Source organism: Quercus lobata, chromosome 8 (genome assembly GCF_001633185.2).
Source record: "Quercus lobata isolate SW786 chromosome 8, ValleyOak3.0 Primary Assembly, whole genome shotgun sequence".
NCBI classification, from domain to species: Eukaryota; Viridiplantae; Streptophyta; class Magnoliopsida; order Fagales; family Fagaceae; genus Quercus; species Quercus lobata.
The window spans coordinates 47,543,387-47,558,740 of record NC_044911.1 but is presented as its reverse complement, the minus strand read 5'-3'; the positions used below and the strand labels follow the sequence as shown (position 1 = coordinate 47,558,740).

Below are 15,354 nucleotides of genomic sequence, written 5' to 3'. Positions count from 1 at the left end.
CGGATTCTAGTATGCGACTTAATCACCAACTAGAAGAAGATTGTTAGCTGCAAAGTTCTTCACTTCATCAACAATGATGATCAAGAAGCACTTGGTTACAAAACCCTAAGGCACAAAGACGCAGTAGCTTCTTTCAGAGAGAATAAGGCATCGGTCACCTTTTGCATATGTTCTCCTTGTAGCCTCTTATGTGACAACCTCTAAAATAAGCCTTATATAGGTCTAGGGTTGTGAGAAAAGAAACCCTACACATACATGTCATCATGGACCGAAAATCAGATCTGAAAATCTAAATTCTCGTAACTTCTATCGATCGAGAGGTGTCAAGGAGGTGTTGAGCTTTAAACCTCGACAGATACAGCTATCGAGGAGCTATTGAGGAGACAAGAGATTTTTCAATCGATCCACCTACCTATCGAGAGGTGTCGAGATTGCAATAACAATCAACTGAAGAGCTCGACAGATAGCCTAGCTGTCGAGAGGTGTCGAACGGCTATCGAGCTTTAAAAGTCAGCACTTCTTCCCTTGTTTCTTGGACAGATTTGCATGGCTTCAATACTAGACTTGAACTCTTGTTCCTTGAAGTATTAAATACATCCTAGATCTACTCAATTACAAGTAAAGTGCGTTTTGTCAAAGGATTAGCCAATTACATAAAATATTGATATATATTCCTAACAAGTGAATCACATATGTCATAACAGAAACTATTACATATAACGACGCTTATAGTCATTCATGTGTCCTTTCCAATATGCTCTTCTTGGGTTTTGCCATGGATATCCTCTAAATGATTCTACGTGCCTTCTCTTGTATTGTGGGGATCTCAAATTGTGTCTTTGTCTTGTAGGCCTAGATGACTCTCCTCTTTCAAATTTGCTAAAATTTCTTTTCCTTTTGTAATGAGGATTTGGAATACCTTTGACTTGTTTACCCTTTGAATTTTTGTCAATTTGTGCTTAAAACTATGAATGAACTTCTTTGTAATAATTATTGTTGCTGTAACTATTTTCAAAGTCAAGAGAATCCAATTTTTTATTCAAGTTTAGAGACTCAGGAGAACCACGAATTGGACTCAGAGTGGGCCTTCGTTGTGGGCTTGATTCAAGACTTGAATCACTCCAAGTCTTAATAGATTTGCGAAGTGGGCTTGGTAGAGGAGTTGGAGGCCTTATAATCTTCCTGGCTATTGCTCTAATACGTGGACATGTTTTGGGTTGAATAAAAGGTTCAATAGGATTAGGATTGAATTGCTTTATCTCTTGAACTTTGGGATAATCTTGGGGATTGAATTGCTTTATCTCTTGAACTTTGGGATCGAATTACTTTAATACGCGTCTTCCTGGCTTTTTTTTTTTTGGTTGCAAATCTAGCTGTTAATGCTTTAAGACAAAAGGTGAAAAGCTAAAAACTAAGAGTTTGTTTGGTTTGTGTTAGGTTTGTATTCATTTTTTATTTTCATTTTTTGTACTCATTTTTGCACTCAAATCTTGTACTCATTTTTTTGTTTCCAACACATATTTTTGTTTGGCATTAATTTTCTACTATTGTTTTCCCTAATTTTTTTTTAACAACCCCCAACGGATACAAACATAGAGGAAGCCTTTGGTAGTTATCATACCCACTAGAAACCATTTACCTCCTACAAACTAGTAATAATCATAGTAGATATGCCTGAAAACATACAACACACAACCATGGATCTACCATTAGATTTCAGCAAACTCACCCCCTAGACACCTTAGATTCACCATCAGATATGCCTTAAAACAAATAACCATCATAACCATTTCAACAAACCAATCCACAAAAAAACCACCACGCCCAAAAGGAGTCCACTACCAGTGAGCATTGCCATGGATCACTCTCATCGATTGACCTCCACCACCATTGAGAGAGAGAGATTTTGATTGGACAACTTACTATTAGTGGGGCCCATGAAATTGGTTTTTTTTATTTACGAAAATGACATGATATTCACTTTCAAATTGAAAATGCCCAAAAATTGTATGCTGGTTTTTGAATACTGAAAATGAAAATTGAGTACAAAAAACACAACCAAACTAGTGTTTTTTGTGGTGGGTCCCACAAAAAGTTGAAAATAAATAATGAAAACACCACATTTTTTTCTCAAACCAAGCACCCTCTAATATTTTTACCAAATAGACTCTAAATCTTGTGTATGACTTTTTCAACTTTTAATTTTGGATACTTTAGTGGCAAAGCCACATTGAGATTGAAGGAGGCCTTGGCCCCCTAAAATTTTCGGAAAAAAAAAAAAAAAAAAAAAAAAAAAAAAAAAAAAAGGAAATATATATTTTTGGAGAGAGAGAGAGAGAGCTTTTGATAGGACAACTCACTGTTAGTGGGACCCACAGAATTGGTTTTTTTATGAAAATGCCATGATATTCATTTTCAAGAAAATGAAAACGCCCAAAAATTGTATGTAAGTTTTTTAATACTGAAAATCAAAACTAGGTACAAAAAAACAACCAAACCAGAGTTTTTTGTGGTGGGTCCCACAAAAATTGAAAATAAATACTGAAAACACCTTCTTCTTTTTTTCAAACCAAACACCCTCTAATATTTTTACCAAATAGACTCTAAATCTTGTGTCTGACTTTTTCAACTTTTAATTTTGGTTGCTTTTAGACCGAATTTTTGGAAAAAGAAAAAAAGAAAAAGAAATATATATATATATATATATTTTGGAATTATCCTAATTAATTTGAAACTTTTTGAAGAACCCTTATTTTTTTGGTTACCCATACTTGATAATATGCATATATAGATTTAAGAAAGTCTAAAAATAAATATAACTTTTATTTAAATAGAATACAATCCAATTAGTGATAAATATATGTGTCAAAAAATTGCAATAATTAGACATTTAGCATCTATAAAATGAACACAGAAGTATTTTAACTTACACCATAGTAGTATAAAATTGGAAGGTCAAAGGCTTTGTTGATCTGCCACACCACCAAGTCCACCACACAATTGCAGAACATTTTGATCAGTGCTCACACAGGTGACTCTCTCTCTCTCTCTCTCTCTCTGTTTGCCTTTCTTCTTCTTTTTTCTCTCCAGTTCTTCTCTCCCTTAGGCTACATTATTGTAGTTTTGTGATTTACAATGTAAAAACTAACAAAACTTCCATGTGAATGTGTAAATAATAATGACAGACTAGACTAGACAAGATAGACAAAGTTCCCCAAGCTTCCGTGTAGGCCCCTGTGTAGTTGTGCCCCTGACCCCCTCTGTTACCCGCTTTCCAAATTACCAGGTTATGCACTTTTCTTTTCATTTGTTTTCTTTTAATTTTCCTTATAATATATTATTTGTAATTACAATTATAATTATATATATATATCATTATAAATGTATTTGATTAAAATATACTACTATATAACATTTAATTTATTGATGAAATAATATAACATGTATTTAGTTGTTTTTTATTAGAATTTTTTTATGGGTCGAAATTTGAATGATTGTTTGTCTTTTATTTAGCAATCTTTAAATTATTAGTATTATTTTAATATTTTTTTTAATCTCAATCATTTTATTTAATGGGTGATAATTTATTTTGATAAATCTAGGTTCATTAGTAAGTTTAGGACTATTGACACATTCTTGAAATGTATATTGATTACTGAAATATATTGATTGTATTATACATTACTATTCTAGATTTCATACACACAAAAAATTAGTTGTCTAGTTTTATGTATGACCCCCCCAAAGATAAATTCCTAGCTCCACCATTGGGTTACTTTATAAAGGAAAAGATTAAAATGGATATGTGACAAGGTTTAGGTGATAAAAAAAATAAAGTAAAACACTTAGTGTTTCCATTTTATGCTTTATCAAGTATTGTATGTCATACATTTATCCTTTTTTTTTAAAAAAAAAAAGTAAAAAAATGGGTAACACATTTTGAGTGACAAAACATAAAGTAAAATAACAAAGTTTGGCTTTAAATAGGTTTGAAATTATCTTTCCAACTATTATGTGGTTATATGACTATTATTTTTACATGTGTATTATTTAAACAAGTCACATGACTCATTACAAAGGTTATGTGACTAAAACTACATATATGTATGGTCTTTTCAATTGTCATATAGTGAGTTAAAAGAAGATAACTATAAATTGGTATGAAGCCAATTTTTTTATAAAATAAAGTACTTAGAGTTGGACCGATAATTCTCGTATAACAATCTATCGTGATGTTTATATCGAGAGTTCTCACTATTGTTTCTTTTTTCCATTTTACTCTGCTGTAATTATTGCCACTTCTACATTAATTATCCCTTTGTTTAAAACTCTAAACATTTACTGCCTAAAATTGTTGGAAAGATTGATTAATTTTTTATATTAAATCATTTGCAGGCTACCAAGACACAAAGCAATTATGGCATACACATACACTACTCCATGGCTCTTGGTAGTAGCTGAGCTTCTAATACTAGTCTCTATAACCGAAAGCAAAGTACCAGCCATCATAGTTTTTGGGGACTCAACCGTGGATGCAGGAAACAACAAGGCCTTATAGACGTGATTTTGCTGGTGGTCGCCCCACAGGACGGTTCTCTAATGGTCGCATTCCTTCAGACTTCATTTCTGAGGCTTTTGGGCTCAAACCAACAGTACCCGCTTACTTAGATCCTGCGTATAATATATTAGATTTTGCCACTGGAGTTTGCTTTGCTTCTGCTGGGACAGGATATGACAATGCAACTTCTGATGTATTAGTAAGTATCAAACCAAACCATATCTATCAACCTATGCATAAAATAAATAAATAACCATGCGAAGAGCTTTTTAGCTCAATTGGCAACTCTTATAGTCTGTTTGGATTGAGAAGAAGTGAGGGGGAGTAGAGTAAAGTAGAGTCGAATTGGCCCAAAATTAGTCTATTTTCAGCTACTCCTATTCTATTCCTCTCCCTCCCCATCCAAACGGACCCTTGGAGTTTCTAAAGGAATCCCCTCTCCATTGTAACTATCAAGTTATCCACTTTGTGACATTATATGTTGGTCCCTCCTCTATTATTAATTCATACTTTTTTTTTTTTAATTCTACAAATTTAGGTTCTAACTGGTTGAGAATTATCTTCTCCAATTCATTAGGTTGCAATATATATGACAAACCATGTGTATTATTTAAATGAGTCACATAATTCATTTAAAATTTTTGCGACTAAAACTACATGTTAATGGTTTCTTCAATCATTATATAATCTGTTGAAAGAAGATAAAAACTCAAACTAATTTGGAGCTATAACTTTTCCATTTTTTTTGTTTTTTTTTGTTTTTTTTACCTTATAAAAGATTAATTGATTCATACTTTTCTTATGAGTAATTAATACATACTTTTTGTTATTCTAATTTCTAAATGCGTGTGCATGAGAAAGTTATACCAATGTTTAACTTGTGCTTCCTTAATTTGCAGAAAGTGATACCAATGTGGAAAGAATTGGAGTACTACAAGGAGTACCAAAACAAGTTGAGAGCCTATGTTGGTAAAGACAAGGCAAATGAGATTTTGAGTGAGGCCTTATATTTGATGAGCCTAGGAACAAACGACTTCCTAGAGAACTATTACTTATCCCCTAAATGGCAATCTCAATTCACAGTCCAACAGTATGAGGATTTTCTCATTAGACTTGCTGCAAATTTCATCAGAGAACTGCATAATCTTGGAGTTCGGAAAATATCACTCTCTGGACTTCCTCCAATGGGGTGTTTGCCACTGGAGAGAACCATAAATATTTTGGGTCAAAACGAATGCGTGGAGAAATTTAACAATGTGGCGCTGGAATTTAATGGGAAGTTAAATGGTTTGGTGACAAGGCTGAATATGGAGCTTCCAGGACTCAGATTACTGTCTGCAGATGTATACAAGATTCTCGATCAAATCATCAAGAAACCTTCTTTATATGGTAAGTTCATACTCCTTGTACTTACTGTAATTTGGTTTTACTTTTTTTTTTTTTTTTAGCTGAATTAATTTGGTATTACCTGCTTATGATTGTGATTAACAATGATATTCCTCCCTTTTTTTTTAATAAGTAGGTAATAAATTTCCTTTTAAGTATATTAAATTAAATGACTTTGGATTCTCAAAAAAAAAAAATTATATTTTCTCTAAATATAAAATGTAATATTTTTTTAATTAGTTATTTGACTTGTTTAAATAATTCACATAAACAATCTTACAAATAATCACGTATGTAATAAGTTGAATAAAATATTCTTCTTTATTGGTTTATTAGAGCTAATCTTTGTTCTGTATCTAATATCTTTCCTATTATTTGGTTGAGGATGAGTGAAGGGGACACACAAATATTGCTTGTCAGATTTTTTTTAATAAAAAATTTAAAAATACGGTCCAAATCAACAATTATATTTCATTGGGTTAGGACTTAAAAGAGACCAAGGAAAACCCATATCCTAGCTCATGACTTATATCATGTTTTGATATTTATATTAAAAAAAAAATGGAATGAGATTGGTAGATTATAAGGACTGGAATACAATGAAATGAATTATGATATTTTTTCTTAAAAAAATTATGATATATATATATATATTAAGAATTGAAAGAAAATAAATATATAGGTTAGGGAAATATAAATATATCCATCCAATGAACTCTTCTCCCTCTCACATGAAAGAGAAGCTGCAGTTGAGGACTCTACACGAACCTAGTTCGTGTGAAAGTAGAGACTCGCCACGTGGCGAGTTATGACACAAAATTATACCAAATCTTGTATCTCTAGCATTACTCTTGTGAATAATGCAAAATGGATTCGTTTGAGAGTAGAGTGGAGTCCATAACTTCTCTGTATTAACCATTGAGAGAGATTTACAACTTGACACTACAGGGGAGAATGGACCTTTACCATAGGTGATGGACATAAGTCCACATCTCTACTGTCATTGTTACTCTTTTCCTCCCCTGAATTAGTTAGTCACTTATTACTAGTCATAAATAAAACCATATGTAACTAGACATAAAAGAAGTTGTTTATTCTTTCTTTATGTGTTTCGCTGATGAAGGAAGAGCGTGAATATTGACTATTGTCTGTAAAGAAAAAAAAATAATAAAAAAAATTGATATTTTAATGAAATATAGTATAAAATAGATAATTTGATGTGTAATATTTTGCACGAACTAATGTGAATGTTTTGTGCCCCAAAATTAGAGCCGGCTCTACTTGCTATACTAATCCAATTTGAAGGAAAAAATTGGCCTTTGCCCTTTTTAAAAAAACAATGCAGCATTTTACCCCCTTTCCCAAACTAATTAGAGAAATGCCCCTCTTTTGAAACTTGATTTTCTCAAAATCAATTTAAGCCCTATAGTGGCGTTTTTAAGAAACCTATAGTGATGTTTTAAGGACCTGTAGTGGCATTTTGTAACTCGAACTCCTTGAACTTGAGTTATAGGTAAAAAAAAGAAAAAAAAATTACATGTAACTCGACTTCATGGAGCTCAAATTACAAAACACCACTATAGGTCCTTAAAACATCACTATAGGCTCCTTAAAACGCCACTAGTGAACTCTAGAATTTTTTTTTATAACTCGATTTTGGGAAAATCGAGTTTCAAAAGATGGACATTTTCTTAATTAGTTTAGGAAAGGCGGCAAAATGCTGGATTTTTTTTTTTTTTTTGAAATGGGGAATTTGCCCATTTCCTCCCCAATTTGAAATAAACAATACATGTCAGGTTTTGTATTTATTTTATTTTTCCTCTACTCGTAAGTTCTTCAATTAAAACAAATATGAAATTCGTTGTGGATTGGTAGGATTTGACGTTGTACGAAAGGGATGCTGTTCTACAGGCAAATTTGAATTGAGTTACCTTTGCAATAAGCTCAGTCCGTTTACTTGTTTGGATGCGAATAAGTATGTCTTTTGGGATGCCTTCCACCCTACAGAGAAAACAAATCACATAATCGTCAATAGTTTTCTTGATAAGCTTCTAGCATATTTTCGTTGATTGCTTTCATCCAAAAATAACAATAAATAAATAAAAAATCTCTGATTTTTGTTGTGGTTGATTACCATAATATCTCAATTAAAATATTTATTTATTTATTATAATGATGGATTTCTTTATCTATTTGTTTGGTTTTAGATTTTGTCCTTATTCTGTAATATAACAACAATGGCTCTACTGTAATTCAACGATAGAGGTCCAAATCCAATGGCAATTGGAATCTCGACGTGATTTTATTTATTTTTTTATTTATTGATCTAGCTAGACCTGAATTTGTTTTTTTTGTGTATTTATCCACTGAAATGTTTGAGCCTGAATTAATGAGGAAAGATTGAATCTGATGTCCAATTGCATTTGACCCGTTACGATGGTAACACGTGTGCATTTTTTGTCACATCTCATCATTTTAGTAGATTCAATGCATTGGACCTAAGCTAAGTCTATTAGTGAGAGTGAGAGTACATATTAGAGTGGGAAAAAAAATCTATTGTTCTAATTCAAACCAAGCTATCACGAAAAAGAAAAATATGGTTATTAAGCAAAAAGTTGAAGCCAAGGGATTCTATATTAAAAAAAAAAAAAAAAAAAAAGTTTAAGCCAAGGAGGAAATATTTTTTTGGCAAGAGTGGAATAATATAATTATTTACTTATGTTCTCAAAGTTTGGTTTAAATTACACATGTAATTTAAGCAATATATCACTAATCAATTTTACATTTTCTTTATAAAAAAAAATTACATTTTCTTCTTACAGCCTCTACTCAATATTTTCAAGTGCAAATTATACTTTTCTATCCTAAAGTATCACCCTGATTATACTAACCTTTTAATTATTGAAACGCGCATGATTGACACCCCAAAGTTATAACTTTATTTCAATACCCTTCCTACTGTTTGTTTTATATGAATGATAAATTAAATGTACATCAAAGGCATCATTCGCCATGTTAGCACTTACACAATAATAAAGTGGATTAGTCTGTTTATTATTAAACCAAAAAAAAAAAAAAAAAAAAGAATATAGTGTCGATACCTGATTTACATCCAACTCATTGCCATGATTTTTTTCTTTTTTTCTTTTTTTTTTTGCGCGCGCTCTCCTAATCTAAGTCGAGCAATAAATTTGCAAACCATAGATATTGGCTCGGGGATTCTTTTATGCTCAAGGAAGATATTAGCAGGCACATATATAATACATAAAAATTTTCAAGTACGATGGGAAGAACTGGCTAGCTAGGTAGCGTCATTCTCTTATTATCATGTTTTGTGTTGTGGACTTTTGCAGGGATTGGCTCCATGTAAGTCTACCTATATATGTGTGATGCTTTTGCTTGGAAAAGAAAGCTTAAGAACTATACTTGATGTGAATGGTCTATTTTAGAGCTTACTCTAATTTCTTGAAGAGGCGTACTTCCTTCCATTCCTAGTTCTCTGCCTTTTGGACTACTTTGGGCAGCTTCCTTCTAGACAAGTCCAGCCCTAGCTAAGAGAGTTGGTTCCTCCGAAGCTTACCAAGAACTTCTTACTGTAGAAGACTTTCTATCTCTCTCTCATCTATACTTCATCTCTTTCTATGAATGCCTTTAATTTTTTGAGGATTGTCAATGTCCTTAATGAGGTTCAAACTGGCCATTTATATATAGTGAAAATCGTTGTTTCATTCCTCTTAATAAAAATGTTACTCAATTCTCTACAAATTTATGTTTAGTCATTTTTCTGTGTTTGCAATGAATTGTATGTGCAGTGAGCTATTACTCTGCCTGACAATGTATTAAATTTTGGTGGCTACTGGCTAGAAGGTTAGTGATTCTTCCCCTCGATCATGCATATAGTGCATGTGCGGAAGCTATGTTGTTTGGCTATCATGCCCCTATTAGGAAACTAAACTTAAAATACACACAAAATTAGTATTGAATTTGAAAAGCATACAAAACTTATCACACATGATAATGTATGTGTGTGATTGGGTTTACACCTTTTTAGATTCAAGCTATATATCTTGAATCAATTTTCACGTTTTGTTGGATATAATTCTTTTCTTCACTATAATTTTCAAGAATGGTCTAGTAATTTTTTGATGTTGCAAGTGATACCATAATGAGAAAGCTCCATAGGTCTCTATAGAGACTATATGAAACATGGCATCAAAATTTGTTTAGATATAAGGCGAAAACCACATTTTCGTCCCTACATTTTCACACAATTCCACTTTGGTCCCTAACTTTTTTTCCACCGCTTTTAATCCGTATCCTAGAAAACGCATCTCGTTTTTGTCCCTGCCATTACATCAGAGACAGAAATTGCACAGGTGGCAAATGGAAACTGACGTGGCCATTAAAATAATAATAAAAAATGTTATTTGGCATTAAAAAATGCCACGTCAGCATCTAAACTAAAAAAAAAAATTAATTTATTAATTTTAATTAAATAAAAAAATTAAAAACAGAATTAAAAACTAAAAATCACATGAATTGAGATTTAAGTGTGTCTTGAACAAGAACAATAAGAACACAAACCCAGATTTAAGAACACAAAATTAAAATCCAAAAATCACAAATAACTCTAAGAACACAAAATCAATATTCCAAGCTCAAAACAATCTTTCCCGAACTATTAACAGGGATCTAAGCATATAAAAACCATTGTTATTAATTTCGTTTCGTTCCGGTCGGAATTTTTCGTGCCGGCGTGCAATCCGGAACATTAGTACCATCCATTCCACCTCGGGTCAAATTTCAGTCTGTTTCGGGATGTTTCGGCCATTCCAGTCAATTCCGACCAGTTTTGGGTGAAATGGAAATTTCGGCTGGTACCAGTTTTCCCTTTAAAAAAAAAAAATTCTATTCTACAACTACATCACTCTATATCTCAAATCAGATGTTCACAGATCCATTCACGGCTTCTATTTTGACAGGATCTAAATGTTTAAGTTCAATAGAAAATAATCACAACCCAAAAAGAAATTAAGAAGAGAGAAGGAAAATAACAAGTTAACAACAATGGCAGTGTCTTCAGCAACCTTCATTTGCATACCTGATCTATGCTTTTCCCTTTTATTTTTTTGCTTTATTTTCTTTCTTCATTGCAGTGTTTCACTTGCTTGTCTTCACGTTTCATCAAACCTTCAAATTGCTTGTCTTCACGTCAAACCTTCAAAGTGCTTTAGAGTCTGAGACTTCATGTTACTTTTGAACAATGACTATGGTTTGGTAAAGTTCTGAATGGTTCCTACTTCCAAGATATGATTATCTTTTAGTGGATTCGAAAATTATTATTTTATTTGGTTTTTGAATGGTTTGGGGTTATTAATACTGCTGCCTACTAGAGTACATTGAATAGAGAGTCTACTTTGTGTAGGCATAGAGCTTTCCAGTCTCTTTATCAGTTATCACACCGTGAGTTATAATAAATTAATAATAACTATGAAATGCTGTGGAAATTAGCATAATTCATGCAAAAAAATTAGAAAAGTATTCAGCAAAAAAAATTATAAAAGTGGAATATATATATATATATATATTAAATCCAAAACATCCTGAAATGATACACCGAAATTGGTCGGTACCGAAATATTCCGTTCCACTGAACAAACCGAAATGGGTTCTGAAACAGAATTAATAACATTGTTAAAAACAACACATGAACCCCCAAACAACACATCCACCCATGATCGGCCTCACCTCCACCCATGACTAGCCTCACTTCCACCGTGGTCAGCTCTACACATCGATTCTCAAGTTTGAACTTCCTGGATTTTTTTCGTTATTTTCCACCTCCACCAACTTTACCTCCATCGTCTCTACCTCCACCTTCAATAGCTCACTCATTGGCTTTACTTTTTTGCTATGTGGGGTTACTGATTTTATAGTTTTAGTGCTACATGGGCTTATGGCTTACTAGTCTCGATTTTAAGGCTGGGTTTGTGGATTTTTGTTGGGTGACTGGGACATGGTGGTGGTTGGGATTGTGGGTTGCGATGGGTGGTTGGCTGGCTGTTTTTTTCTTTTTTCCCTCTTCAACATGTGGATTTGTGTGGTCGTTGGAGTGGAGGCGGGTGGTTTTGTTTCAATCTGTTGGTGGTGTGGGGGGTCAGTGGAATGGTGGCTGGGATTGTGGGTTGCGATGGGTGGTTGGCCGGTTGTTTTTTCTTTTTTCCCTCTCTCCACACGTGGATTTGTGTGGTTGGTGGAGTGGAGGTGGGTGGTTTTGTTCCGATCTGTTGGTGGTGTGGAGGGTCAGTGGAATGGTGGTGGGTTGGATTTTGCCAATTTGTTGGTGGTTGCTTGGATTTGCTAGGATGTGAGATTTGGAGACTCAAATTTCATTTTACTGGGTTTGAATTTAATTTTTTGGGTTTTAGATTTGCTGGGTTTGTGTTCTTGTTCAAATATATAATGTGTTCATGTTTAATTTATCAATTTTATATGGGTTTGTCAAGAATTTTGGCATGAATTCTAATTCTGGGTTTCGGCTCTAAGATTTTAATTTTCTGGGTTTTAAATTTTGTTTTCATGTTTAATTTCTTGTTCATGTTTAATTTGATGTGGGCTTATAGTTTAATTTTGTGTTCTTATTTTCTGGATTTTTGATTTTTAGATTTTAATTTTGTGTTCTTAGATCTGGGTTTGTGTTCTTGTTGTTCTTGTTCAAGACACACTTAGATCTCAATTCATGTGATTTGTAGTTTTCAATTCTGTTTTTAATTTTTTTATTTAGTTAAAATTAATAAATTAATTTTTTTTTAATTTAGATGCTGACGTGGCATTTTTTTAATTTCAAATAACATTTTTTATTATTATTTTAATAGCCACGTCAGCTTTCGTTTGCCACCTGTGCAATTTCCATTTCTGATGTAACGGCAGGGACAAAAACGAGACGCGTTTTCCAGGATAGGGACTAAAAGCGGTGGAAAAAAAAGTTAGGGACCAAAGTGAGAATCGCGTGAAAATGTAGGGATGAAAATGTGGTTTTCACCTAGATATAATTATAATAAGTTCGGTTAATGGGTGCTCTTAAGTCATTTGTTAATTGATAATCTTAAGAAAGTTTTGATACCATTTTTATGAAAAATTAAAAAAAAAAAATTGTAAAAAATTTTTAACTTTTTTCTTTTTCCATAAAAAATTTCTAAAAATATATAATAAACCAATGTCCTTAAGCATCCATCAACTTTTTCCAATTATATTTGGCAACGGATCATTTCAATATTAGAACACGTGATTACTAAAATGTATGAGTTATAAGATAATTTTTGACAAATTAATTCAAAATGTGTACTACAAATTGCATAGGACATTGACAAGTATCAAGAAAAGCATAGAGAACTATAATGAATTTATTGCAAACCAATGAATTATTATTATTTTAAAACTCTTGTTAACAAGACCCATATATTATACTATATAATAAATTTGTGTCTTGGAAGCCATAATTTTGTTTTTCCTTACAATTGGTTGTTTTCTCTTTGCTGCACTCTACTTGCAGCAAGTGATTATAAAATAGTTTGGTTGGAGAGTAGGAAGAATTTTTATGTGTGTCTAGTGTCTTTGTAGACCCTTTGTGGCTCTCCTTTAATTTTGTGTTTGTAAAAACTCTATCTGTTTGTTTTAGTAATGAATCTCCTTTTATGCCCAAAACAAAATAAAAATAAAAAACTAGGAAATTTATTATTAATATTATGCGAATCAATACTAGATAGTGGATAACTAAAACCACCACACATTCAATGAGCTCAATGCAATGTTGCAAAATTTTGGTGGGGACAAGTTGGGAATGATAGGAAGATTCATTGGAAAAGCTGGGGTAAATTATCTTAGCCTAAGAATGAGGGCATGATGGGTTTTTGGGATTTGAGATATTTCAACATAGCTATGTTAGCAAAGCAAGGTTGGAGAATGTTGCATGACTAGGATTCACTTATTTTCCAGTGTTTCAAAGCTATATATTTTCCACAGTGCCACTTTCTAGATCCTGTTGAGTCACCTAATAACTCTTATATATGAAAAAGGTATTATGGCAACAATGCCTATCCTGAAGAGTGGATGTTGTTAGAGAGTAGGAAACAGGTTATCCATTAGAGTACATGCAGATAAATGGATTCCAAATCACCCAACAAATAAATTTCTCTATCTGATGCATGAGGGTGATGAGGAGTGGCGGGTTTCTGACCTCATAGATCCAGATTTAAATTGGTGGAGGCATGATCTCATCATGGCAACCTTTCATAGGAAAGATGCTGAGGCCATTTGCAGAATATATACCACTAAGTTATAGGTCTGTGTCTAACTCAGTTGTATGGCTTAATAATAATAATGGTATGTATTCTATTCAATCTGGGTACCATTTGGCAAGGAAGGTGTTGAGAGAAGAGAATTGGGTTGAAAGCTCTAAGGATCCAATTGGCCAACAGGTATGGAGAAATCTTTGGAAACTTCAAGTTCCTAATAAAATCAAGGTTTTTGGATGGAGAGCATACCAAAAAATCCTATAAAAAGAGCACATCTATTGTTAGTTCTTTATCCACAGATGACATAGAAGGTAGTTTCCAATAGTAGTCTCCTTGTACCCTTTTTATTCAGCTAAAAGAAATTGTGATTTAGTCATTGATTATTTTTTTTTGAGTTTGTTTGTGGGGTAATGGGGATTGAAATTATGATTTTATGTGTTCAATTTTGGTTAGCAAGGTGTGGAATTTGTTTATGATTAGGGTCATTGTCAATGCCTCCTTGGTGTAACGGTACAACCATAAGATAAACATGTTACAAATGCCTATGTATGTGGATAGCGGAGAGAAACATACACACAATGAATGATATTCTATAGAAAATATGTCCCATCTTAACTCAAAAAATATATTTGATGGAACAACAACATTACATACAAATACAAAAAAATTTCACAATAGTTGAGTTAGGAAAATTTTACTAGTTCTTATCTAATCCAACTATTGACATTTGACACCACTTTTTTTAGCTCATCAATGCAGCTGATAAAGCTATTACCCACCATTTAATGCGGAGGCAACAGGCTACCCCAAATTGGAAACTTTCCCTATTATTACTGATCCTCTTTCTTCAGACCATTCTTCCCACCTAGAACACCTCAGAGTCCTCTATCTCATCCCTTACTCTCCTCGAGCTCGTGATATCCCCACATCAACACTGCAACTCTTCAACTTCATCCTCAGTCCTCAGGCACCCACAATAACAATAATAATAATAATAAATACTAAATTTATTACCAAATTTAAAAACTGGCATAAGAGTTAATATTTAATAGTGTAATAAATAATTTTTTAACTATTTTTTATTTAAAAGTTGGCATAAATTAGTTTTTATTGTAA

At 32.7% G+C, this 15,354-nt stretch overlaps 1 protein-coding gene across 1 annotated transcript; it reads left to right on the top strand.

The window, feature by feature from the left end:
- The first annotated feature begins 4,532 nt into the window (after positions 1-4,532).
- On the top strand, positions 4,533-9,314 carry LOC115956986 (GDSL esterase/lipase At2g42990-like). The gene is made up of 3 exons (XM_031075240.1): positions 4,533-4,757; positions 5,458-5,947; positions 9,298-9,314. Exons 1-3 carry the CDS (start codon positions 4,533-4,535, stop codon positions 9,312-9,314), a joined length of 732 nt encoding a protein of 243 aa, XP_030931100.1.
- Positions 9,315-15,354: the final 6,040 nt, after the last annotated feature.